General features: G+C 43.0%; 1 protein-coding gene across 6 annotated transcripts in view; it reads right to left on the bottom strand.

Annotated features, from left to right (window-relative positions):
• Nucleotides 1-26126, bottom strand: part of LOC144720270 (EF-hand calcium-binding domain-containing protein 4B-like) — a 44906-nt gene extending 18780 nt beyond the window's left edge. For 2 of the 6 annotated variants that reach the window (XM_078596880.1, XM_078596885.1), the window contains exons 1-8: nt 25868-26124; nt 24508-25001; nt 20118-20229; nt 19234-19408; nt 14725-14871; nt 9987-10077; nt 8899-8994; nt 7802-8004 (exon numbers count right to left, since the gene is read on the bottom strand). In XM_078596880.1, coding sequence (XP_078453006.1) covers nt 7802-8004; nt 8899-8994; nt 9987-10077; nt 14725-14871; nt 19234-19408; nt 20118-20229; nt 24508-24795 — 1112 coding nt within the window. In that variant the 5' untranslated portion in view covers nt 24796-25001; nt 25868-26124. Of the gene's footprint in view, nt 1-7801; nt 8005-8898; nt 8995-9986; nt 10078-14724; nt 14872-19233; nt 19409-20117; nt 20230-24507; nt 25267-25428; nt 25501-25867 lie in introns of all 6 variants that reach the window. The other 4 variants (XM_078596882.1, XM_078596884.1, XM_078596886.1 and 1 more) reach the window with 4 other exon arrangements.
• Between the last annotated feature and the right edge of the window lie 1031 nt (nt 26127-27157).

The following is a 27157-nucleotide window of genomic DNA, read 5'->3' as shown; positions in this document are numbered from 1 at the left end:
AAGGACGGGAAATGGTGGATGGGGCGAGGGGAGGGAAGAGGAAGAGAATGGGCAATAGAGAAGAGGGGAAGCTTCACGAGAGGGATGGAAGGAGGTTAAAGAGTGGGACTGCTTATTAACAAGAATGCACCTATGTCCGTCTGAAGATTTCTGACCGACAGAACATGTTTTGTTTTGCACAAACACATGTACGTGTGCTGTTTTTGTGTCATTTATTAATTTACTCACTCGCAAGGGAGCAGCTGTGCATTGCTTGTTTTTGCCACAATGGGTCCGGATTTAATGAGAAAATGAAATTAAAGGTGATATTTGGGGTTACTTTGTTGTTTCACTTCCAGATGGAAAGATGGAGCATTTATGTAAACAAATGTCATGGCACCAGCCACGTGTCCAGGTGTGTAGTTAAATTACCTTTGGACGTTGCTGTTTATGGTTCACAATCAGATAGTACACACTCGGGATGTGTTTCCAATACGGTTTCTTCAATATGGAAATGCTAGCATACACCGAGCAATGTAAGAACGACGAGGTCTTATATTCCTTTCCTACGCTCCTTCTCACCCACTCCGTTCACAATCCCAGCTGCCCCTCTGTCTCTATCCACCCGCCTCCTTGTGCCCAATCACGATTCAGCTCTTTCTCGCTTCTGGCCCCCCTTGCACTGGAACACACTGGCCCCCTACACGTCAAACAATCAGCTTTCACCGTCCATTTTTAGTTCTACCCTTAAAACTCACTTGTGACCCTGCACAGCATGCGCCACATGCCCTTCTTTACTGTGACACCATCGTAACGTCCGCATGTCACCAAAACACCCGCCATGCGTTTCGATTTAAAGCTTTCGTGACTGCAGGGATTCATCTTCTTGGTTCTTTCGGAAAAGTCACGTGGAAGGGAAACAATAAATTAATAAAAATAAAATAATTCTCACGACGTTTCGGCCACAACGCAAGCAGCCGTCCTCAGGTGAAGAACAGGTATGTCAGAAAGACAGCGTCTGAAGACCTGTTTTTCACCTGAGGACGGCTGCTTGCGTTGTGGCCGAAACGTCGTGAGAATTGTATTTTATTATGTTTTATTTTTATCATTTTATTATTTCCCTTCTACGTGACTTTACCGAAAGAACCAAGAAGTTGAACCCGGCATGCGGCCAAACTCGTCCGGTTTTGGAAGCTAAGCGGGGTTTTAGCCTTGCGTTCTGTGACCACCATGCACGCCAGGTCGTCATTCGGTGGCTGTGCGGCTGTGCTACATCGTGGGGAAGCAGAGGGCAGCGGGGCAAACAACATTGTTGTGCTGTGCTTCTACGCTCTCACGCCTACGCTTCCCCGCCTTGACCAACCCCACACCGACCAGCGTGGTGAAGTATGGTCAAATAACCCCCGTCACCTGCACAGTGTGGGGAGGCCCTCATCCAGCAGGGAATTGACAAAAAGGTTGTATGCATGCATGTGTACGTAGAGTAGTACGTAGCAATACTGCGTTTTACAAGTGATGGTGGCTTTATCAGAGTGCTGCTTTGAATATACTTGATGGTGCTAATGACACTACTCCCATTGTTCTAATGAGCTTTGGGTTCAGTCCAAGCAAAGCTTAATCAGGTCAGCTTCCCCACTGAGCGTGTTGTCTGTGTCTAGGCAGCCTGTTAATATTTTACAGAGAATCCTCAATGTTACACTGTATATTCTAAGTAATTAAAATGTATATCAAATATCAAATGCTCGTTCAGGGAAGGATAAATGTGTACTGAGTTTGTGGGAGACAAACATTGAATTGGTAGGCTGGTCCTATCAGAGGAAAATGGAATATCCATCATGGTCACAGGACCAACAATTGTAATAAACACGATTTAATGTTCATTTCAGCACGACGGTGTATATTATGGACAGGGAGATGTCTCATAAACCACAATCATTTATCAGACTGTCGAACATCTGTGACCAGCTGCCTTGTTAGGCTCTACCCTTCACTGCCCGGTCACATTGTTCATTGAGTGTCACTCATTGCGACTAGCTAGCAAACACTTTGAGACACATTTTTAACCAAGGCGGTCATAGCGTCATAAAGAGCTCTTCATCAATACTTTATATCCCTGGTTCTTTCCGCTAAAACTGATTTCTGATTCAACTCTGTACGACAAGAAAAGTGATGTGACTGGCTGATATACTGACAGATCACTAAAGTTTGCGATAGCTCTCTGATATCAACTAAAACGAAACGAAACTATTTTTTTCATTTTACTCGGTAAGGCCCACTGAGCTATTTAGCTCTTTTTCAGAAGTGACCTGGCCACAAATTATAGCTCAACGTAGTGCCTTAACATGTGGGAATTTATCGCAGCCAAATATTCTAAACGCGTGTCGCTAAATGTGGAGGGAAAAACCGGAGAAACCGGAGAAAAATCCACGCGACCACGGGGAAAACTTGCAAACTCCAAATATCCAGGCGTCAGGGTCGGAATCGGACCCACGACCTTCTGCATATCAGGCGAGGTAGTTAACATCTCGACAGTAGTTAAAATCTTGGGTTGTACCCGCATGATGTTCGGCGTGATTATTATGAACTATGAATTATTCAGCAACCAAAGAAGCTCCTGGAGCGTGGTGTCGAATGTGGAGTGAAACGTCGGACAACATGTGGGTCAACCCGACAACACGCTGGAGCGCTGTGCGGTACGAACCACAAAAAATCCGACGCAGTAATTAAGTTTCTTATAAATAACTATTTAAATTTAGTTTTTTCTTCGTAATTGCTATACTCACTTTCACCTTTAAATTGTTTACATACAAAAACATGAAATATAAATGACTATGAGCCTTTAGGAGCAGAACACAATAGTACATTGTTAAAGGGTTAAGGTGTTTGGAATAGGTAGTCCATGCACGCCTACACCCAATGCTCATTCCCTTTGCAAGGATAGCTGCTCATGAAAGACTCACTAGAATCCCCATTATTAAATTCAGCATAACCCCCCCCCCCTACATTAATGGCTGCAAATGCAGTGATGACATCTCAATGAAAAACGAGTTGTCAAGGAGACGCACAATGAAAAGAGACCCCTATGCAATTTTTTTTCTCTGAAACTGCACGATCGAGTGCATTGCTGTAAGCTGCTGGGCACGTCTCATTAAATGTGCAAAAAATAAATGTGCGTGTTTCACCGGCACGCACGGAACGGGTTTGTTTTTACGGGTAGCCGGTCGTGTTGGCTCCCCGCGATTCTGTCGATTTTGCGCAAAAGCGGTCGTGCTCTTCCGACGTCGCAATCCCCCCACCCCGCCCCCCCCCCCCGGCTCACGTCCAGATTTGTATGACATCAAAAACAGTGTGCTTAAGTACATTGCTAAATCAATTAAATAGCACTTCACTATATTCACGCAATAATGGTGCATAACCATAACCTGATGCAACTTAGCAGGTGGGGGAAGGGGTATGATAGTGATTAGCGCACTGCACTCTAAATCGATCATCCAGAATTAAATTTCCAGCGACGGCTAACGTCATCTCATCGCATAAACAGCTTCTTGTTGTCGCGTTTAGTTTGTTGTCCTTCCCCCGCAACTCCGATCAGCACGGTTGGCCAACGTACGGTGCGAAATAAGTTCATCGTACATGCAGTCCACAGTGGCAAGTAATAATCTGGAGTGGTCCTGGCACCCCCCCCCCCACCCCCCTTCACCAACCCATAACGACTGGCGTGGTGAAGTATGGTCAAACAACTCCCATGGCAAAACACCGCATGGCAAGGCTCTCATCCCTCAGTCAATTGACTAATGGCTATAAAAAATAATAATTATATCGACGTAGCGTTTAAGTCTACGTTTCAAGGCACGTGTGACTTTGCACGTTCAGGATGCGCTACTCACGTGTAAAAACAATCAATTTCTAACACCATTCTCACGTGCACAATTTGTAGCATAAATACAGAGATTATATCATGTCGGTCGCGCGTGAGGTTTAAGTGAGATAAATGTCGCCACGATGTATTTATATATATATATAAAATCCTTATATAACTAAGTGAAAATAAACCATATTGAGATGCAACAGCTCTTCGAGATAAACATCTTCATTTCCAAAGAGACCTGCATAAAGTGAATCCCATCAAGGACAGACATTGTCAAGGCAGCCGCTAGCTTTTTTAAAATACGCAAAGGAAGCCCGCATGTGTAACAATGGATCTCTACAGCAGAGCAGCATTCACTGGGGTATGAATCACAAAGCCTCACATATACACACAAGTGTTCATTCAACGTCTTTTTTGTCATTAATGTATTTGGTTAATGAAATATTTCTCATTCCTGCTGCTCTACATATCCGAAGACCAGATCTCAACTGGATGTGTATTTACATATATACTATATTGTTGTTGTCCGATGCACACTGCAATGTAAAACTGGCACCACAAGTTTGACTCCCAGCCACATCTAACATCTGAACCGAGTGATAACGGAATTGGCCCTCTCCCACCCTTCAACAACCTGCACTGACAAGCATGATGAAGTATGGTATACAACAAAAAACACATGATTAACATGGCATGGGGTGGCCTTCATCTGTCAGTCGACTGACAAAGGGTTGTGAAAAAAAATGATGCGCCGTAGAAATATTTTCATTATTAAACCAAATTAGCGTGTAAAATGTATTCTCCAGTCGGGTCCTTGATTAATGTTGTTTTCACCCTCTCAGAGCGAAATATGAATTTAATGCACGAGTATACATAATTATTACATGAATTATAAATCATCAATACAGGAGTAGACATCATCAATACAGGAGTAGACATCATCAATACAGGAGTTGAAATGAAAATGCTCAAGTGCCAAGATGAAACCTATTCATCCTCCAGCCCAAGTGCTATGCCATTTCGCCCCTGCGGAAACACTGTGGAATAGGAATAGGAACCGATTAAAAAATTCCGGTATACATATTTGGTGTTTTGTATGTATGTTGAACTTCTTTCACACCATATGTAGCCAACCAAAGGTCCAAATCGGAGGTTCTGATAAGTGCCAGTGTGGCATGTCGTCATATACTGTCCCATTTAAACCCCGACAGATAGTTACTTATCTGTATACACATATATATGGATTCATGTATATATGTTTTTTTAAGTTGTATACTGTATATGAAGCTGGTGACCTTTTTGAAAATGTATTGGGAGTCACCCCTGCTCATGCAATTTCCTACACCCCTGTCCAAACATTAAACGAATTTAGATTCCAGCCTATCCAGGAAAGTAATGTTCTGAAACAACTGTCCTACCTCAAAGGGTCCTCCTCTACCGGAGCGGATAGTATTCCCGTATTTGCTCTGCTAACTGTTGGTCACCTAATATATAAACCTATAGCCCATATTTTCAACCTGTCCATCAAAGAAGCATCAATACCTCTAGAATGGAAAAATTCTTATGTTCGTCCACTTTACAAAGGGGGCCCTAAAGATGATCCAAATAACTACCGACCTATCTTAATGTTGTCCCCGTTGATGAAATTTTTTTTAATAATTATTGAACTACCAAATTAGCAGTTTCCTGTCCGATAACAATCTCTTACATCTAAACCAATCTGGGTTCCGAAAAAAATACAGCACCACATCTGCTGCATTAGACTCTATAAATCACATTTACAGTAGCCTTGATCTTCTTGGTTCTTTCGGTAAAGTCACGTAGAAGGGAAGTAATAAAATAATACAAATAAAACATAATAAAATAAAATAATTCTCACGACGTTTCGGCTACAACGCAAGAAGATGAATCCCTGCAGTCACGAAAGCTTTAAATCGAAAAGTAGCCTTGATAATAAGCAGTACTGCGCCAGTCTTTTTCTTGACTTGTCCAAAGCCTTTGATACAGTCGACCACAACACCCTGCTTAGTAAACTAAATTGCCTCCATTTCTCCAAACACGCAGTGGAATGGTAAAAAAATTACCTCTCAAACTGTATTCATAGATGGTTGGATAATAAAAGGGGTTCCACAGGGTTCCATCCTCGGCCCCCTCTTGTTCTCTCTTCATGTCAATGATTTGGGCACTGACCTGGATCATTCCAGGGTAAATCTGTTTGCAGATGACACGATACTGATTACTGCTGGCCGCTCTCCGGATGACGTGATTGTTAAGCTCCAGGCTGATTTAAACAAACTACACCATCAGCTAGTTGCTCTTAAACTAGTCCTGAATACCTCCAAAACCAAGGTGCTATGCTTCTCACCAGGACTAAAGCTGGACGTTATTTTCCCCCAATTACATTTCTTAAATAATTATCAAATAGAGCAAGTCAAGATCTATAAGTATCTTGGGGTCATCTTTGATTCAAAACTGAATTTTCAAGATCACATTGATTATATTGGTAAAAATACAAAATTAAAATTTAGTTTTCTGTATCGACACAAGCACTTCTTCCCCCCTATGTTCCGTTTGGAATTGATAAACGCTGCCATACTGCCTCTACTTGATTACTGTGACATCGTTTATAAATCAGCCCCCAGTACTATACTGAAGAAGCTTGACTCAATTTATCACTCGGCCTTAAGATTTGCATTGAACTGCCCATATAGGACCCACCACTGCGATCTCTACATTGGGTCAAACTTAACATATTTTAATGATCGACGGCTTGTGCATCAGATCTTATTTATTCACGATGTACTTACAAAAAGATCAGCAGACTACCTGCTGGATCTCCTCATTGTTTCGAAGAACAAATGTGACCTAAGGTCTTCATGAGTTTTGATTATAGTGTGCTGATCTTAAAATGTGCATTGGATTTGTTTTATACTCCTACTGATACTCTTGCTGTTATGGAGTGACTCATGCAGCCAGCTATGGCTGCAAAGATTGGTCGCACATGTTATGTATATCGTTTATTGTAAAATTTGAATCACAGTTCCCATGATCACTATTACATTTTTTTATAGCTTTATTTTGGTGATTTCGAAAACGTTTGGTTTAGCCATGTTAGTTTGTTGAAGTACAGAGTTAGTGTATTATGGTTATTGTTTGACTTGCATCCCACTGGGATTTTTGCACACAGCGTTGAAATACGGTGCTTTTTCTGGAAGACTTTGCTGTTTTTTCCTGGATTTTTCTGTTGTGCCTGGTCACTTTTAGATGTTCTTTGTTCATGTTTTTGTTTGTTGGGGTTGCACCTGAGTCAAGAGCCGCATAGCTCACAGGGCTATACCTAATAAATGAAACTGAAAAAAAAAACTGATTCCAGGGCCCTGTGAGCAATCTTGGCTGGGTGCTGCCTTTGTTCACCAGTCTCAATTGGGCTCATTCAATTTTTATTATTCCTCCCCTCATGTCACAAGACGAAGGGATTGGCAATGATTTTGTTTTACTTTGGAACTCTGCAGCTAGCAGTGCATGTATGCACGTATGTTGAACATAGCCACCCACACTAATTGGAGGTGCGGGGGCAGGACAACTACATAAACACAAAAAGGCTGTTGAATGTTTTTCAGATGTAGCTCTGTGATGTAATTCTATCCATCGAACAAAGACGGTCACTGCATCGCGCACTTTCAGATGCGCTTCTGCGGCCGTCTGGAATGCTCTTCCTTCCGATATTAGGAAGCCAATGGAGCTATGCACTTGAAAATCTAGACTGAAAACTAATTTCTTTAGAACTGCTTTTCGTGTTAAGTTTGTTGTGCTTTCCCCGCACCGGTTAGTGCGGTTGGCTGCGTGTGGTGTGAAAGAAGTTCAACACAAATACATACATTGTTAGAAACAGGCACACGACGGGACGGGGGGACAAAGACGCGCGCTTGCTCCCCGCGTGCCCCCCGCACTCACTGGGTGTCGCGTGGAGCCACAGGCGGCGATGCGACCGTCAATGGCTTTGCCGGTAGCTGCTCCATTAGAGTCAGGGCATCACTCAGTTCCCGCCGCACCTGCGCCAGCCTCTCCTCCAGCTCCTCGTTGCTCTGCCGCAAGCGATCGTTCTGCTGCCGCGTCTCCGACTGCTCCGAGTTCAGCTCGGTCAGCGCCCGCTCCAGCTGCAAGCACTCGGTGTGGGAGCCACGGCGCCGGGTCAACAGCAGAGGTCGCAACCGGGTACCCGATACCCGTACCCTACCCGAAACCTGGCTACCCCTACCCGGCCAGGTACGGGTACCCGTTTGCGACCCTGGTGCGGCCGGGTACGGGTACGCCGTGAGTCACTGGTGAGTAACCATTTGTCACTCATTTCGGGTAGGGTACGGGTAGGGAACGGGTACCCGTACCCTGCCTGTTTCCAACGGGTACCCATTTGCGACCCTGGTGCGGCCGGGTACGGGTAAGGAATGAAAACCCGTTTGCGACCTCTGGTCAACGGCAGCGCCCAGCGGTGATCACTGCGACGGCTTGATTTCTCATTGAATATATTCCGGGTCGCTGGTAGACTGCAGTCGACCCGTAAGTAGTAAGCACAGCCATAGCCAGATGTATACTGGATGTGGTGTGCTGAGCGCGGTTATATTTTCCTGGTCGCTGGCCTGACAGGAGTGGCCAAAATTAAATCGTTGGGTGCATTCATGCCAGAGGACTGTGAGTAAGAGATATTGTGCCCATATGGGGTAAACTCATATATGAGTGCCCCGTGTATAGTGTCATACATGTTGCTAAAAACCTTGGCAACTCAGCAGCGATTGCTTAACAGACCACACTCTGCTTCTGAGATTCATAAGTTGCCGGATTAAACATATTCTGCCGAAAGGCATTCATTAGGACAGCCCAACAGACTGGTGGTTATTTTTTTACACGATGGAACATGTTTAATAATTGTCTGTTCAATTATTTAGAAATTGTTTTAAAGTTAATTCGATTGGCTCCCTGAACCTTAGGCGTTACCGAAGAAGAAGAATAATAATAAGTGGTGACACGTTGAGAAAGAGCTGCGTCATCCCCACCTGTTCTTGCTGAGTCCGGATATTCTTCACCTCCTGTTCCTTCGCGTCCAACTCAGCCTCGAGTTCTTGGCTACGGCACAGAAGCCTCCGAGCATCCTTCAGCGAGCGCATCGAAAGTCCAACAGAGCAAGTTCTTTATTGACCTCCTCGTGAGCGTAGCTTTGATCCGCACCGGCAAGTCAAGTCAACGTGGCTCAGAACTCAACGAGCATTGCTACGGCGCTCTTCTCCATTGCTGGTACTGAGCCAGTGGTGGAAACTCTACGTTCTCGTGGTGGAAGCAAGTCTCTCCACAGCATGGCCACTATTTGTTTTCGACGAAGTGGTACTCATTGTATCCCCTCTAAAGAGAGCATAGGCTGAGTCCGTGTGTGCCAACAGCCCAGTGGTGCCAACAGCCAACAGCACCACTGGGCCAGATACACCGATACAGGGAGTACGCACATATATGTCAATATGAACGAGTTTCTCAACGATTGCAGATATCTGTCAGAGGGACATAACTGGAAACACATCGGACTAGGGCAGTTTCTGAACGCCGGACCAAGATCAACATTATTAAATAAACAGGTGGATGAGAGCATGTTGGATCACTTTGAGAGGGAGAATACCAATTTGTCTCAAGAAGAAAGTGTTTTATGAATGTATCACCTGCGTATGACACATGGATCAGAAACATGGAGGAAAGGTGCATGCTTTGAATTACACTGACAGACAGGGAAAGACATGCATGCATTGGGGAACAAAGCAAATGAAAGGTATGGTATTATATTAAATATTTATCAAAAAGTAAGTGGGCTTGGGCAGGACACGTTGCTAGAAGGAATTGTTGCCGTTGGTTGAGACCAACGTCTAACGATAGAGTGGCAGCCAAGGGATGAAATGTGCTGCAGAGGACATCCACTGCAGAGACAGATGAATGATTACATCCCTGGACCGTGATGGATGGCAGCTGATTAGGGAGGCCTTCATCGAGCAGCGGAAAAATCAAAGCTACTGCTGATGATAATGCTGCTCGTGATACGTAAATAAAGAGGAAATATAAAGCTTGCGAAGCTTCTGAAACGGCATGCAGCTGTGGTGAATACCTGGCTGGAGAGCTTCTCCTTCTCACTCTTCATCTGCTGCTCCATCTCCTCGTACAGGTGCTGCACCTCGCGGTCATGGTCGCCATTCCTCCTGTCCGCCAGCATGCCGGAGCGCCGGGTCAAAGTGGACGGGGCGGCGGGGGGCGTTAAGTCTCTTGTGAAGCTGTTAGCGCAGCCCGTCTGATCAATAATAATAATAGTTTCCAAAGAGTTTTGGCGCTAATGGATGTCACATGGTGGGTGGCCACTCGGCGACAATGGTGCCAATGGTGACAATCTTCTTGGTTCTTTTGGTAAAGTCACGTAGAATGGAAATAATAAAATAATAAAAATAAAACATAATAAAATAATTCTCACGACGTTTCGGCCACAACGCAAGCAGCCGTCCTCAGGTGAAGAACAGGTCTGTCGATAAGACAGAGTCAGACTCTGTTTGACTCTGTCTTAATCAAACATTGATGACTTATATGTCATACTTGTGCAGGGCACTTTTATATTTAACAAAAATAGTACCATAGTGTGTCAAGAAGCAATGCAGGGTTAAAGCAACTTCTGGAAAGTATTGAATCAACACATTGCAAAAGGGGTGGAGTGGTAGTGCACTGCACTCTCAACCCAGCCACCTGAGTTCGATTCTTGACCACACCTTCAGTTTCAGTTTCATTTATTTGGTATAGCCCTGTGAGCCATTCGGCTCTTGAATCGGGTGCAACCGCAACAAATAAAAGACAAAAACATGAAGAAGAAAACATCTTAAAGTGACTATGTGACTATATGCAAACAGAAAATCCAGGAAAAAACAGCAAAATAATGTAGAAAAAGCACCGTACACCACCGCTGTGTACAAAAATCCCAGTGGGATGCAAGTCAAACAACAACAACAACAACCACAAGACAACTTAGATTAAGACCATCATTCTAACTCCGTACTACAACAAACAAACATGGCCAAACCAAAAAACTTTTCGAAATCGCCAAAATAAAGCCATACAAGCAATGTAACAGTGATCATAGGAACTGTGACCGAATTTTCACCTCACATGAGTGGTGAGTAATGCCTGCACTGGTCCTGTGCACCCCCTTAACGAACCTGTACTGATCAGCACAGGAAAGTATGGTCACACAACCCCTATAACCAATAGCATTAAGAGGCCTTCATCTAGCTGAGGATTGCATACTGCACTTGGCAGCCCAACCAATGTATGCAGTGAACTACTAATTTTTTAACCTTCAAAGTGCAAACCGAATTTCAGAGTTCACAGTAACCATTTAATACAAATTTTATTTCCATTAATTATGAAATGCAATTTTTGCTTTTAGAATCACTCATCCTATGTGGTAAGGAGTTTAAAAATGGACAACGGGCTTTAAATTATAATTATGTTTACATTTGTAATCTGAACACATTTTAATAATTTAAATTTAGTAGATTAGAATTTAGAAACTCCTACAGGGGGAAATAAAAGAATGACGTACTGTATTCTTGTATTTGTGCCTTTTAAACTGCAACTCGAGAAAATTGCAATTGTGAATGTGCAACTGGAATTGCAGAAACTAAATTGGTTCTGTTCATGACGCACATTATTCTCTATAAGCCATTTTGTGCAACTAGAGTACAAAATGTTCTCTTAATATTTCAAACGGTGCATTAGTCATAAGTGTTGCTCTGTTGAGTGGAAGGTATTCTACAAAATATGGATGCTTTTATAAAAGTAGATAAGGTAGTTTCATTTGTCGTAGCAAAATTATGAATTTCATAAAAGTTTGATGCATTATTATATACTTCTACACTTTTTGTTACTTAAATATAATCAAGTAATTTTCTTTCAAATGTCAACTACTGCAGACTCATTAAGATGGTTAGAAACACATTCCATACAGGTCATCCAGAATACAGGACTCATACAAGCAGGGGGATAACATTTTACCCTGTCTGGGTTGTCTAGACGACGTTTATATAAAAAAGGGGGGATAGCTATAACGTTTCAATGTATTACATCTTGAAATTAAACTTTCATCCAATATTATGTTAACATTGTTCTGACCTTAAGTCTCTAAATTTTTCTTTATTGAAATATGTTGTTTTTAGTGACGTAAACTTTTGAACACCGATAGGTCTGTCCACAATAGAGTGAGAATGTGATTTGTAAATTGAGAGTTGGGCATTAGTAGTGAGTGGGCCGCATCGCAGCAGCATCAGCAGGGAGTAGGCGCTCAGTAACTATCGATTGAGATGTACCAGTGCCATCACGTTAAGCAGCGTGAGACGCAGTAAAACTCGGGAACGAGGCTCAGAGGCACACGTACAGGGACGATGGTTTTCAGAAGAAAGTGTGAGGCTATATAAGTAAGCAAGTAATGAAGAAATACACAGACAGATGTCCGTTTTCGAATCATAAAAATGTACAGATGCATGGTTTGGGTCGATAAATTGATCCATATTTGTTTATGGGTTAGGCCACGTAGTATTATTGTGCCAAAATTATTGTAATTAATCGTACACCATCCAACAAGATTATCCCGTTTACAAAGATGTGATTTGTATCGATCAAATTCTCATGAATTTGCTTTGCTCAAGCTGCTTTAAGCTTCATCATGTAGTGAACTTGGAAATCAAGTGGGTTTCATCACTGTCTATGCTCTTTTAGTCCATATGTTGGGATTCATACTTTGCTTGCTTGAACAAATGCTGCTGGAATATATTGGTTCAGAAGGCCCATAGGCAGATGGACCAAAATTATGTGTATTTGGTCGTAAAAAAGACTTGTTTAATTTTATGTATTATTAATAGCTTATAATGCATGTCATTGCTACCTATATCATTCATGAATGGAACTGGCCAATTACCTTTTTGAACGGAAGAATTGACACTCAGTGAGGTTTTGCTGAGTATAAACATGGCATTATCATAATTCATTGTTTTGCTATTGGCCGATTTGAGAAACCATTGCAATATATTGAAAGAAAAATGCAGTTAAAAAGAAACATTGGTACCTATGAGCAATCATTAATTCCTGACTTAAAATCAAATATGGGAAATGGTTAAAATTGAGATATGAACCACTAGATGTATGGCTTTTACGCAACTGAATATCTAATGACTAATGTATTTCAAAGCAGGTGGTTTGCTAATTCCCATTATAGTATTTTGCAGTTGTGTTAATTATTTTACATATTCAATTCAAAATAACTCTGTGGTTGGCATACCGATCTCCAGGATACTAAATAAATGTGGTCGAACAAAATAACAAAGATGCATTACATGCTTCATCTGATGATTGATTCTACCACATACTGTTTAATACATTCATGTCCTTTGCTTTTCTAACGAAAACTTGTATCCTCCATTGAGACCATGAATATATATGTTTTTATTATTTTAGATATTTTAATGATCCCAGACAAGCGATAATAAAGTCGACTTATATGGCTGGGACATGTTAGACGAAGAGAAGGAAACCGCGTTGGAAGAAGAAGTAAGAAAGGTGACAACATGGAAGTTCCAGGGTGGAGACTGTGATGCAGGGCCTAGAAAGAGGTCGTTTTAAGTGGTGATAACGATGATTTGATGGAACTGTGGCGGCGTGGACGTAGAGATGGCCCAGGACAGAGAGAGATGAGTGGAGAGAGAGAACGAGGAAGGCAGACCCCACACAAGCGATCAAAATCCATAAAATACGAAGTTGTATTCAACCAAACTATGATTTCTCGTAACATTTTCTGGGTAATGCTGGTGTTTCATGAAGTTAATTACTTTTCCCTCTATTTCCATTTTCTTACAAAACACAATGGGCCACAATGAAGTCCAAATCCCACAGAAGCTTGCCAAACTCAAAAAGAATGTTTGACAGTACAGCAATTAGGCACACAATTCCATTTTTTATTAATTCGGTTACAAAATTTTATTTTATTACATTGATTTGGGGTGAGGTGTGGTACAGTAGTTTGTGCACTGCACCGAGTTTATAATTCTTGCTATGACTAACATCAGTGGCAAGTGGTATTTGATCCAGTACTGGTGCTTCAAATCTTGAACAACCCAAAGTGTGGTGGAGTTATGGCCTGACAATGACCAACAAGGCATTGGGAGTCCTCCAGCCAGCAGTGGATATATGAATATGGCTTTAATGAAGAAAATACGAAGATTTTTTGGTTCTCTTAACTTTGCAAGTGAAATAATATATGCCCTGGAAATGGAAAGGCGGTGGAAATACATTTGAAGTTTGGAGAAGTCAAGTAACCAAGGTAGCTGATAAAGCCTCTTTATCATGGGATCGCAACATTTGACTTTCCAGGCCCCTGTTCTCTGTGATGAATAATTTAGTCATCGTCTTCGTCTGGTCGATGACATTGTGATATTTTAGCCGAATCTTCATCCGTGGCTTTCATTTACAGTAGTAATTATCATAGTCTGTTGACGTAAGCAGTCACAAATGTAGTGCACTATTGGTTATTAAAGGTTGATGTGAGGGTCTTCCTCCAAGCACTGCTGCTGTCTCTAATGATGGTCCTAAATTACTTTGGTCTGCATCTTCGATCGACTAGTTAATTTCACAAGTCATGATTTTTCTCTGGTAGGCAATCGAAGACATCGTCACGCGTGATGAATTTCATCGACTTGTGACCACCGTTGATGGACAACAACAACAAAAACACCCCACTTACCGTAGTTGACGGTTATAGTTGTAAATAATTTCCATCACGGAATTAGCACTGCGATTGAGCGTGGAGTACGTACTTCTGGAGTACACGTTCCACAGTAGCTTTCTCCTGCTTGGCCTGCAGGATCTGCAGGGACACCCTGGAGAGGAAGCCTTCAAAATTGTTCAGAAGCTCCGGCTCATCTCTTCGTAAGCGGGTCCACAAGGCGCGCACCTCATCCTGCCTGCAACATCGGGCACATTCAAGAGAAGGACGTGGCACATTAAAACCAGTACATTTTCGCAGCTGCTTGTAATCCAAGTGTGGATTTCCGGGTCAGGCTGCTCGCCGAGCATTTCTTCTCTCGAGCTATTGCCATGACTACTGCGCCCATCGATTCAACTGCAGCCTAACCCACAAAATAACACTGGGATGAATGTAGGCATGTGAGCTTGTTCAGACAATGAATGTACAATGTTTAGCACTAGCTTTATTCATGAGCGTAATACGAAGGAAAGTGTTATTTAGTTGAATGAAACCCACGTAAAACAAAGTGGGGTGCATATTCGATGGGAAATGTATCTAATCTATAAAACATGGATGCTTTGTCAAAGCACGTAAAATAAATGTATGAAAAAAATGAACAGATTTTTTTCCATTCATGAATTCTTCAAATAAAAAAGGTATTATTTTATAAATTACATCAGTGTGATAAACTTAAATGCTCATGCCTGATTATGTTTTTCTATTTAAAATGCATCTGTGTAGAGTGTCATCATGATGTAGCAATGTTTGAGACGACCACTTACAAATATAGAGAGAGGCTGTGTTATATTAAGAAGATACTTTCCGGCTTGCCTTTTTTACGGAGCACTAATGGATCCTGATTACAATATTGTCCTATTCAGGTGGAATTGGATCATAATGCGCAACAGATGTGCTGGCACAGAGTGCCCAGTGCCACAGGGGATCCAGGTCTCCCAACTCCGCTCATTATCATGAGGCCAAAGCAGCACCAAAGACCAGACAGAGTCTCATCTATCAGAGTCCAATTAACCAATCTAATTACAATAATGAATAATTTACAGCCTTTTTTCAATCCAATGCTGGATGAAGGCCTCCGCATGCCGTGTCAGTCGTAGGGGTCGTTTGACCATATGCCGCCATTCTGTTCAGTCCAAGTTAGTGAAAGGGGCACCTCACTGCTGGTTCAAATATCACTTGCCATTGATGTTTTCCGTGGCCAGGAATTGAACTCAAGTTTGCCAGGTTCATGGCGCAATACCACTGTGCCAACATGTCTCACAATTAACCAGTCTACCAAGATTTAATTAACCAATCCACCAAAGTCTAATTAACCCTCAAATAAGTTCAAATGAACCAAGTAGATTTAATTATTCCATGAGCCTATGGTGTTCCGCAGTTCAACATAGATTTCTGAAAGGGTATATTGTGGGGAAAGAAAGCCAAACATTATAATAACTAATACGATATTTATACATTCGCCTGAGTTAGATTGCTGCCACAAAACCAAAGAAATATGGTCAGTTTGTGAGGTATGCACTCGAATGTAAACGTCTGTTGGATGCCGGGCTAACAACTGAAGCCTGCGAGACAAGTGGCTTCAAGCCTGGGCAGCTGCTCCATTCCTGACAACGCGTGGCGCCTCGTAGATGACTCCAAACCACTGTTAACATCAGCACCTATGCGTGCTGTGGCAGGGGAGCAATCAAGAGTTGAGGGTGCCTTACCAAAGAAGCGTTCTCGGGGGTTTTTGGTTACATTACAGATAGGATCCCAGAATTAATGTTTGAATATTGGGTTAGGCCATGTAATGATCAGGACCAAATCTGTAAAAAAACACTCAACATATTCATCAATAACACTGCCTTGAAAGGAAAAATATATATTTGGTGACATTTCAGGCAATGTCATTGTTGAGGGTTTATGTTATAGTTGTGCTCATGCGACACTGTCAATGCACCATCACCAAATAATGGATTTAATTTTGACCAAATCTTTGTCATTAAGATCCTCCACCACCCGACACAAAGAAATGAATTGTCACGTGTACAAGGATATATTATTGTTTCAGCTCACCGGTAAATTGAAGAACAATCCTCACAACCAAATGTAGGAATGAGATACTATCTCATTGTATCTAAATGCTACATGCCATCATGAAGATTGTTCTTCAAATTGCCCGATCTCAAAACATCAATCACGAATCATAATATTGTATGTGAAAACTCAAACGTGTTATTAAACCTGAATTTCGACCCCACGTCACTGAGTATAAGGTGAATTCTACTGCACTCTAGTTCGATCAAATCCACAGAACTACTGGCTGCTGACTGTATTTGCCTACTATCTGTGCGCTAATGTGTATATAAAGGCTCTGTCATGGGCATAATCAGCAATTATGTTGAGGTCGGGGAAGCGTAGACCCAAACTACCATGTGCCTCTTAGCCACATATATAAATTCCAGGGGTGTCAAAACACCTTCGACAGCCACAATAGCTGCACCCCTGACCTATAGACAGCACTGAAGGTAGTAAGATCCTTGTCTGGCCCAAGTGCCCAAATGTAGAGTCTCATACGAATTAATTAATGTGTTTAATGAGACACCAGTAAATAGATCAAGTTACTTGTGAAATATTGGAGGCAGCATTCCACGTTTGCCCCTACATATGAAAAAAGGGGCATGTGTGTCATAAGTCATGACTCACCAGAGGACCTGGGAAAGAAAGAGGCATTATATACAAATATAACCTCGGATAGGCCAGCAGATGTGCTCCTATTGAGCGGGAGAGAACACACTCTGAACCTCAGCTTTTGGCCATCTTGGTGAATTAAATTGATGCTTTTATGTGCTTTTATGTCTCCTATCTGCACTTGAAAATGCCGCAGTCTCTCTGCTTTGCTTTCATATGTAGATGTCATACCATTCAGGGTCACACATCATGCATGCCTTCCCAATTTTCCATCACGCATGCACGTCACCACAATGAATGCACCCTGCTCCAACGTGTTTATTTTAACAGGCACCTTTATCCCAAATAATTTAATACATTTATTGTCGCCACTGGCCCTAACGTGCACTGCCACTGAAACATTGTTCCAGCGCGGATTAAATTATTGCCCAGCCACTCCTGTGGTTGGTTATATTAAGACATGCAAAAATACTAGGATTCGCACAATTAAATAACATGCTGCAATCACACGTTGCTATTTTATTAATCAAATCGGTGACTGTCGAATTTCTGTGTATTATCAACCATAATCAGATGTGAAACATTTAAAATATGTGGTAATTAAAGGAGATATTTCAAAATGTGATTAATTATGATGTACATTTAGAATGGTTTTCATTAAAAAAAACACTTATCCACGTATATTATGGAAATCTGTGACGGCTTATTTCAATGAGTTTTGCTATAGTTCATAGATGACTTTTTTTCCCTCCAATTGAACCTGTTATTTATTGTGTTATAGTTAAGATGCTTAACGTATTACACTGCAAATTGCCCATGGATAGGGTACACGGCTCACAAACAAAAGGTTGCGAGTTGCAATCCCAGTCAGGGGAAGATAACGCTTTAGTTGGCGAGAGGTCAAAGACAATAATTAATTTCTGGACAACTCCCCAGTCGTCTTTTTATGCGATTACTTGACCTGAGTCATGACCAATTACATTTACACGGTTGTCTCTGAAGTGTAACGATGTCGTTCAGTGTGAGCGTATTTACAAGTTCTAGAAATAATTGTGACGTTTTAATATTGAGGTTCAAGATTTTAAACTCCACATAGTCTTGTACTCTCAATTCAATGAACGGTTGCGGGACAGGGCTGCCTTTGAAGGCAGCTGCTTATGCAATCCGTCCTTCACTTTCCACCAATGCATGGGAAACCGTGCAGATGCATTCGTCCACAGCTATCGTCATTAAAATAATCAACTGGAAATGTTTTTTCTTCACTTTTGTTAAAGAATGCAAACTGGGTTGCAATAATGCACATCAGTGTGCGTCAACATCGGTTAAGCGATGGGCATATGTACAAAGTGAACTCTGATTAATTTAGTTTTAATCATGCACATGCTTGACTTAAAGCTTTCGTGACTGCAGGAATTCATATTCTTGGGTCTTTCGGTACAAGCCACGTAGATAGGTTCAAAGAAATGTTTTGGATATTTTTGTTATTTTCTTTGAACCTATCTACGTGACTTTACCGAAAGACCCAAGAATATGCACATACTACGCTTATGTTCCTATGTACATGAGTGTAGCATGATTGGCATAGGCCCTCGTGCAAAGAATAAACTTGGGACCCCTTGTCCAATATCCCCTCTTTTCGTGGGTGCTTGGGCTCTCCTGGCCCATTTACACGGGTGCAGTTGCACCGACTACACACTCGATAGTTAGCCAAGCCATGTGCGTGCATGTGTGTGCGCACGTGTGTGGGGGAATAGGTGCTCGCTAACAGCATTTGTCCCAATAGTCTGTCTGAGGCAATACGGGGAATCTCTGTCTTCGCCTGGAGGTTTTCCATGGAGCCGACACAAAGGGGGTGTTGTTGTACTTGTGCAGGCGGCTGCAGTTGACTCACTCGCCAAAGACGTTGCGAGCGCCCAAGCTGTCCATGAGGCGAGAGAAATGGAGCTCATCTTCTTGGCAGAGGTCGCTCTCACTGTCGCCCCACGTCAGGATGGGAAGATGTTTTTCAGCAAATTTAGGGACCTGCTCTCCCTTAGTCACGAGGCTTTGCAGGCCCAGATACTGACCTGCGTTGAGAATAACACAGTATAAAAAAAAAAAAAAGATTAACAAGTAAAGGTGCAGCCCTGCAATTGCTTGCTCATGTCACTGCTGGCAGAAAGTCTTCCACAAGAGGGAGCTCTATAAAGCTCCCCTAAAAGGTATTTGTCCTACTCTTCCATGCTAGCCAGACGACCTTTTTTTATTTTTTATAGTTATGAATATTTCCACTGGTGGTATATCATGCACCTCTGACCATATTACTCGAAATTGCACATCGTTCTATCAGACCTCGGAATCTAAGCAGATTTGAGCCTGGATAGGCAGTAGAAGGCAGTGCAACAGCAACATACATTAATGTTTTGTGCTCCACCAACCTTGACCAACCTGCACTTACTAGCACGGTGAGAAATGGTCAAACAACCCGCAGAACCAACACCGTGTGGAGAGGCCATCATTTAGCAGTGGATTGACCGGTGGGCTGTACATACACGTGGGACATTGGGCAACTGAATGCAAAACGCTAACAGCAACACAACCTCGCTGTCATGTTGCCTGGCTACGTCACTGAGCAAAGTGAGGAGGCCGGTACGACACAGGCGACTCTTTGCTGCTTCTGGGGACTTTCCTGAATTTCCCAGGGCCCTCCCGCCCCCCCCAAATCCACAGATTGCACCGACGTCGCGTGCCAGCCCCGAACATTCGGTTAAGTGGGCCCATGTGTGCATGGCTTACCCAGGCCATGGGTGAACTCGGCCAGGGTGAGGTATCCCTGCATGTGGCAGTCCAGCTTCTCAAAGACGTCCTCCAGCTGCTCGGGGTTCAGGGGCAGCTCGGCCTCAAGTCTCTACGAAACGCAGCGCAGCACGCAAGCAGCCGCGCGTGCAGAGTGCGGTTACCGGTACACCGCAATACGTCATTTACCGATCAACTCCAGCACTTCCTGTGAATGATTTTAAACTCGTCGAACAGAACAAGCGTGCTCACAGTCTTCAATTAAATATGGTTAACTGTATCCGTACACGCAACAGGTAAATTATTTGTGATATATACAGCAAGAGGCACGAATGTGACAATTATGATTGGTTCTCCTATCACGCCTTGCATGTCACTTGACATCACCATGCCACGTCCGTATAATGAACACAGCCTTGTTGTAGACCACCACAAAATTTGTTTAATACATTTGCCCACGCTATTTTAGACAATAGCGGAATAAAAGGACAACTGTATAGCGGCGCTGTTCATACGACACGTGGGTTACGGGTGACAGCACATCATTTGTCCGTCGTGTGTGCACGTGGATGAATGAAGATCAGAACGGCCAACGGCATGCCATGAATCTGCCAAACTGTCGCACGAGTGGTGGAGTTTCAGTGCAGAGTGTGCTCCGTTATGTTTTGAGTGAAAGACCCAACGCAGAAGATCCCTGGTGTTCATCCTCCATAGCCCACCCTTAACCACATCCGCACAAACCATGGTAGACGCGGATATTCGATACACAAACGGAAAATTTAAAACTCTCCCATGTGCGACTGTGGTCATCCAGAACGGACTACATGTTGTTTATGCCATTTATTGTGAAAATTCCGTCACAGTTCCTATGATCACTGTTTCATTGCTTTCATGGATGTATTTTGGTGATTTCGAAAAGTGTATTAGTTTAGCCATGTTTATTTGTTGTAGTACAGAGTTAGACTGATGACCTTAATCTAAGTTGTCTTGTGGTTGTTGTTGGTTGTTTGACTTGCATCCCACTGGGATTTTTGCACACAGCGTTGGTGTACGGTGATTTTTTTTCTGCAATATTTTGCTGTCTTTTCTTGGATTTTCTGTTTGCACTTAGTCACATATTCACTTTAAGATGTTTTTTGTTCCTGTTTTAGTTTTTTGTTTGTTGCGGTTGCACCCGATTCAAGAGCCGAATGGCTCACAGGGCTATACCTAATAAATGAACTTGAACTTGAACCACACAACATATAACGACGGAATGCCCGATTCACAAATACGGAGGAGACATCACAGCGATACACACACTCTGCTGCTCCTGGCGCCGTTGTCTGGGTTTGACCACGTGAATGTGGAACTGTCATTGTTGCTCTGCATCTACATGAGCAGCCGTACGAAAGAATACGTTTGGGTATGACTGTTGATCGAAGCTACACAAAGACGCGCGGCACCGATTACCAATGCGCAGTCTACATGTTCCTCACATTGACAGCACTTTCTGTGCTTTAGTTCCTTAAATTAATCAAGGTTTAATGAACATTCGGAAACAATTTAATACCCACATTTTTCGACCACATGGAATGCTGATAACATGTTCTGCCTCTCTTTCAATTAAAATGACCATGTCATCAGCGAATCTGAGATGGTTAATATTTTCCCGATTTATGTTCACGCATTTTTTCTCAAATCCGATTTTCACAATTTATCTTCCAATGTTTCTGCGAAGAACTTTGGTGAAAGCACTTTGCCTTGTCTGACACCCCTTATGATGTTTTTTTGTGTTGGTTTGTAGATGTCAACTCGGTGTAGTTGTTCCGTTTGAGCAAATTGTATAATATTATTTATTAATATTTTATATGTAAGCCTTGGCTTATGACAGCCGCATCAATTTGTCAAATACCTTTTCATTGTCTACAAAGACGAGGCACAATGGTATTTGGTATTCATTAGTCTTTGTCGGAATATGTTTCATAGTGTGTATGTGGTTGACGCAAGATAAACCTTTGCTGAACCCTGCTTTCTCATGTGGTTGGTATCTACATTTTTAGTTATTCCGTTTTCAGTAAGCTTTGTGCAAATTTATGTACATGCGATAAGACGACAATGGGTTTGTAATTCTTCATTTTTGTGTAAGTACTTTTTAAATACATCATCGTGACTTTTTCTAATGACATGTATAATGATAAGAGCCCAAGGAAAAGAACTAGAGGGAATCATTTGAGAACTTAAACACATTCCTGCGGAGGGAGCTGGTAGGAACGTTGGGTTGCTCGGTCAATGGCCAGGGTCAACGGCGGCGTGGTGTATTCCGCAAATATGCCCGACTGTGAGGGCGGGCGCAAGCCGGCGTGAGTAGGTTAAACATTGAGTATTATAAGGGCACCACGGGATGACCAGCCCCTCCCCACCCAGCCCCACCCCTCCCACCCCCCACCCAGCCCCACCCAGCCCCTCCCCACCCTCCCCACCCAGCCCCTCCCCTCCCCACCCAGCCCCTCCCTCCCCACCCTCCCCTCTCCACCCAGCGCCTCCCTCCCCACCCAGCCCCTCTCCACCCTCCGCCCTCCACCCAGCCCCACCCAGCCCCTCCCCACCCTCCCCTCTCCACCCAGCCCCACCCCTCCCATTTTTGGATGCACGACGGACGGACACAATAATCCCCTGTGGGCTGGTGTAACCAGGAGGTTCCTACCAGTATAAGGATGCAAAGTTAGGCTCAATATGTCATAAATATGAAACAAATGTAAGTTATGTACAGCAAGCTGGCTAAACAAGTGAAGACAATTATTGGAGTGACGCAACTGGAAAACTCATCAGAGTATGCGTACCAAGGATCGTTATTAAAGGCACATTGGGATCAAACTGATTAAATTTATATGTGGACGATATCACGTTAGAATGCTTTTGAGAAACTGAACTTAATAATAAAAAGCAACATACCAGCGTGCTGAAAGCAATTGTTTTTTAATAATTGAATATTACCTGCTGTGACGACGTATCGATCGGAAGGATCAACATTGACAAAGAAAATGGAACAAAAGCTGAAATGTGCGGAAAGAGGCATTGATTCGTGCATGCTTGTAATCACACCGACAGACAGAAAGAGAAACACATGGATTAGAGAACACATGCAAGTTACCGACATTGCATTGACCGTCAAGGAAAGTAAGTGGGTTTGGGCAGTACACTTGACTAGAAGGGATGATGGCTGCTGATTCAGACGAACCATCAATTGGCAGGCGAAGGAGTGAAGTCATGCGAGAGGATGTACAGCCCAGAGATGGAGTGATGGAATCAGCTCCTGTGCCACATTTAGATGGATTGTTACACCGCGAGACCATCAGAGATGGTTACGGGGAGGCCTTCATCCAGGAATGGATAGATCAAGGCTCATGACGTCCATTCTGAGAACGCATTCTGCTCAACCAAAATGCATGTTGAAATCTATTAAAACACGTGTTTATTTCTAGATTTGAAGCTTTCGTGACTGCAAGGATTCATACTCTTTTTTTGGTTAAGTCACGTAGGTAAAAAATCAAATAAAATCAATGAAAACTAAATTACCTAGGTGACTTTACCGAAAAAACCAAAGAGTACACGTGTTTATTTAAAAGTTTTAGATTGCAATATATAAGTAGAGGTGTTACGAGGAACAGGGAGTCGCCGAATATGTAGTTAGCATAATATAGCACATCTAAATGAACGATTTGACAAAATAAAAAAAACAAGTCTCTGACTGCATTATATAATTTCCATTAACAAAAAATAAACTCTACTTTGCCAGTAAGTGATTTTAAGGGCACTGATATTTAACGATCCTTATCCTAGTAGTTTCAGCTGTTCGGAAAACTCTTTAAACGTGAACGTTTGCAACACACGGTCAAGTGCAATTATCATTCACACATTAAACAATCGTTTAATAATTACAATTCGTTATCGTGACACTTTAGTTAAATATACTGACATATGCTGAGGTGTTAAGCTTTCGTGACTGCAGGGATTCATATTCTTGGTTCTTTCGGTAAAGTCACGTAGAAGGGAAATAATAAAATAATACTTGACTTTACCGAAAGAACCAATAATATTCTATGCTGAGGTGTGCCGTAACTGTAATGCATATTAAGTGCAAAACCATGGTTCACTATTTACACTGCAGTTAACTGCAACAACAGTGCTAAACACAGAATTACATTATGTGATGTCACTATGCACGGTTCAGATGTCACTGGCAACACATAGAAATTGTAAGTTGTAGTCAACAGTCCTTATATACCTTCGTGCTGTCTTACATTGCATGTGGCATTGTTTTTTTTCCAAAGCAAGGGTGAAGGAATCATCACCGTCACCACCGCTTTCCTACATTGCTCACCCACAAAGCCCCCGTGTCAGTCCGTACCTGCATGTCCCTTTTGGTGATGAAGCCTTTGTCCTCCTTGTCGCAGAGAAGGAAGAGCTCTCGGACCTTGTCCCTCATTTCGTCCGGCTCCAGGTTCCACAGCAGACTCGGCCGCCGATTCCACGGAGGGGTCTCGCACATGGAACCCCCCGTTGCTCTCGTTAGTGCTCTGCACGATGTACTGACAGCGCCGCCACTGCCACCACTACCGCCTCCAACAAGTCCGCCTGCCGCCACAACCGCAGCTCCTGTCACGACCCCCTCGTCTCCGGCGGCCAGGCTCGCCATCGACCAGGAATCACAGCCCACGCAACACTCGGAGAGAGGTTCAAGCGCGCACGTGTGGTGGTGGTGGGGCTTCTTCGGTGCGCTCGGGAGGCAACAGAAATCGGCGCCGTGTGAATTCGTGCACTTGGTTTCCCAGAACTTGTCGTTAGGCGCTCGCTTGTCCGCTCAATGCAAAGCATCACCTAGCAACATACGATTTAATTGGGCTGTGGGGGGGAAACATGGAAAATGAGGTTATTGTGTGAGCCTCGTCATGTTTTGAGATGCGAACAAGGGCGGAGCTGCGCCAGAGTCAAGAGCATTCCCTTCATCCACTCGCAGGTAACCCTTCAACACAATCACTTGCCGCAGTGTCACAGTGCCTTGTTCGATTCTGGTTGGAGGGAGATATAACCAAGGCACCTCGTGGTTATGTTCAATAAAAGTGTTTCATCTCCCTACTTGAGGCCACATCATGAGGACGGCTCAACCCTGTGGATTGACGCCACACACAAAATGCAAAAGTTAATGTGCACGTGGAATTTTAAAAACGACATTGGAGCCGTGCCCAATGTGGCATTGTGCATTGCCGAGTCGAGGATATTCGCGCAAATGGTTGCTGCTCGAGTGTTGCAATCAGGTGTGGGCATTTACCATGTCTTTTAAAGAGTCGTCATGGCTCTGCTTTTTGCACAGGGATCAGCTCTTGAAAGCTATTATTCCATGCTTGGGTTGGGTTTAAAATGAAAGTAGGAGAAACATGAGGCCGCCCGAGACAGGCTCGTCCTCGTACACTTTTTTTACAAATCTCAATTTTCCCCACTACTCACTAAGCTTTGTACTTACACAGCATAATTATTTTCAAACCATCATCATACATTAGCTATATTGACCAAGAAAATAAATATTCTTAAATGGTAATATGTTTACTCACAACAATGCATACAATTTGTACATATGAACGTTAACGCATGCAAAAAAATCTGTATGCTGTAGTTGTAAATGAAATACAATTCATGTTTAAAAAATATATATACACACAAACGCAACTACGGTCACACTTTGCAGGAATAACAACCAAAATATCTGGTACCTGCAGACGCGAAGACACTTTTGAGAGTGTGAGAAACACCAGATGGTTGATCATTTGTATTCATGTATGCTGAACTTCTTTCGCACCGTACACAGCAAACCGTGCTAATCGGAGGTGCGTTGAAAGGACAACAAACAAACACAAATTGACGACGAGAGACGCATTCAGCGATGCGTGTGTTCTAAGCCTTTCTTGTGCCTCTAACTGTTGATTTCACACTGGCTGCTTCAGCACACTGTTGCAACAGGAAGTTCTTGCTACAGGCAATAACAAGAACACACACATACGAAGGAAATAAAATTCACACGGGCACAAAAAAAGCACCCCCACCCCTCTCGCCCCCCCCCCCTCCTTCTAACCGCACTGACACCGCGGGTGGAGTGGTCCTGGACGTTTTGGTTTCTGCTGCCGCGTTCGTGATAGGGGAGTTGTGGTCATAGCTCGTGCTCACGGACCTACTGGCATCAGCAAACTCCACGGGCACTTTGCATTTCTGCACGTATTTTTTTTATTTTCTCGGAAACGTCCTAGGAATGTGTACATTACACTTCGATTGCCTTTGGACGACGCTTGTGTTTTACCTGAAAGATTGCATACTGACCAGATGCATCTGTGTTTGCTTGTCTCTGTCTGCCATAGGTCTATACTGCATTGTAAACCACGAACTTGAAGCAAAAGTGGTTGCTGAGCAACCAAAATGTTTACAGATAATAATGAACAAAGGCCATTTCTTAAATGGGCTCAGCACATGCTACTGTGGAGGTCTTCCGCAGTTGTGCTGGATGTATGAATTCAGCTCCTGAAGAAGCTCCCATGCATGCAGAGCGAAACGTCGGACATCGTGCCGAACAACGCGCACTCGAAGCTGAAAACACGTTGGAGTGCTGGCTCGGCACATGTGAGGTCATAATCATAACAGCACAATGACGTGACATTCTAATAGAGGGTTTTACATGAGCACATCTTCTAACAGAGCTATTACATTAGTTTTGTGACCCTAAAAAATATAACAAGTCGTCACATAGCGTCTAAGATCAGAAAAAGTGCATTTCAAGCACACTACTCAAACCTCAATTTTCAGAATAACCACAATTGCGAACACAGAAAAAGTACCGCATGACGATTGATGAAATTTTTCGCTTCTGAGAAATGACTTGAAGCTAAACACGACCTTCTCCACGTTGAGTCCTTCGCAGCATTATTGACAACAGCAGTACACTCCGTTTTGATATACAGCAATTGCAACTTAAACAATGTATCCACTTATTACAGATGCATGTAACTCCATTT

Source organism: Lampetra planeri, chromosome 8 (assembly GCF_965212315.1).
Source record: "Lampetra planeri chromosome 8, kcLamPlan1.2.h2, whole genome shotgun sequence".
Taxonomy (NCBI): domain Eukaryota; kingdom Metazoa; phylum Chordata; class Hyperoartia; order Petromyzontiformes; family Petromyzontidae; genus Lampetra; species Lampetra planeri.
The sequence above is the reverse complement of the archived record's forward strand: the minus strand, read 5'-3'. Positions and strand labels throughout refer to the sequence as shown.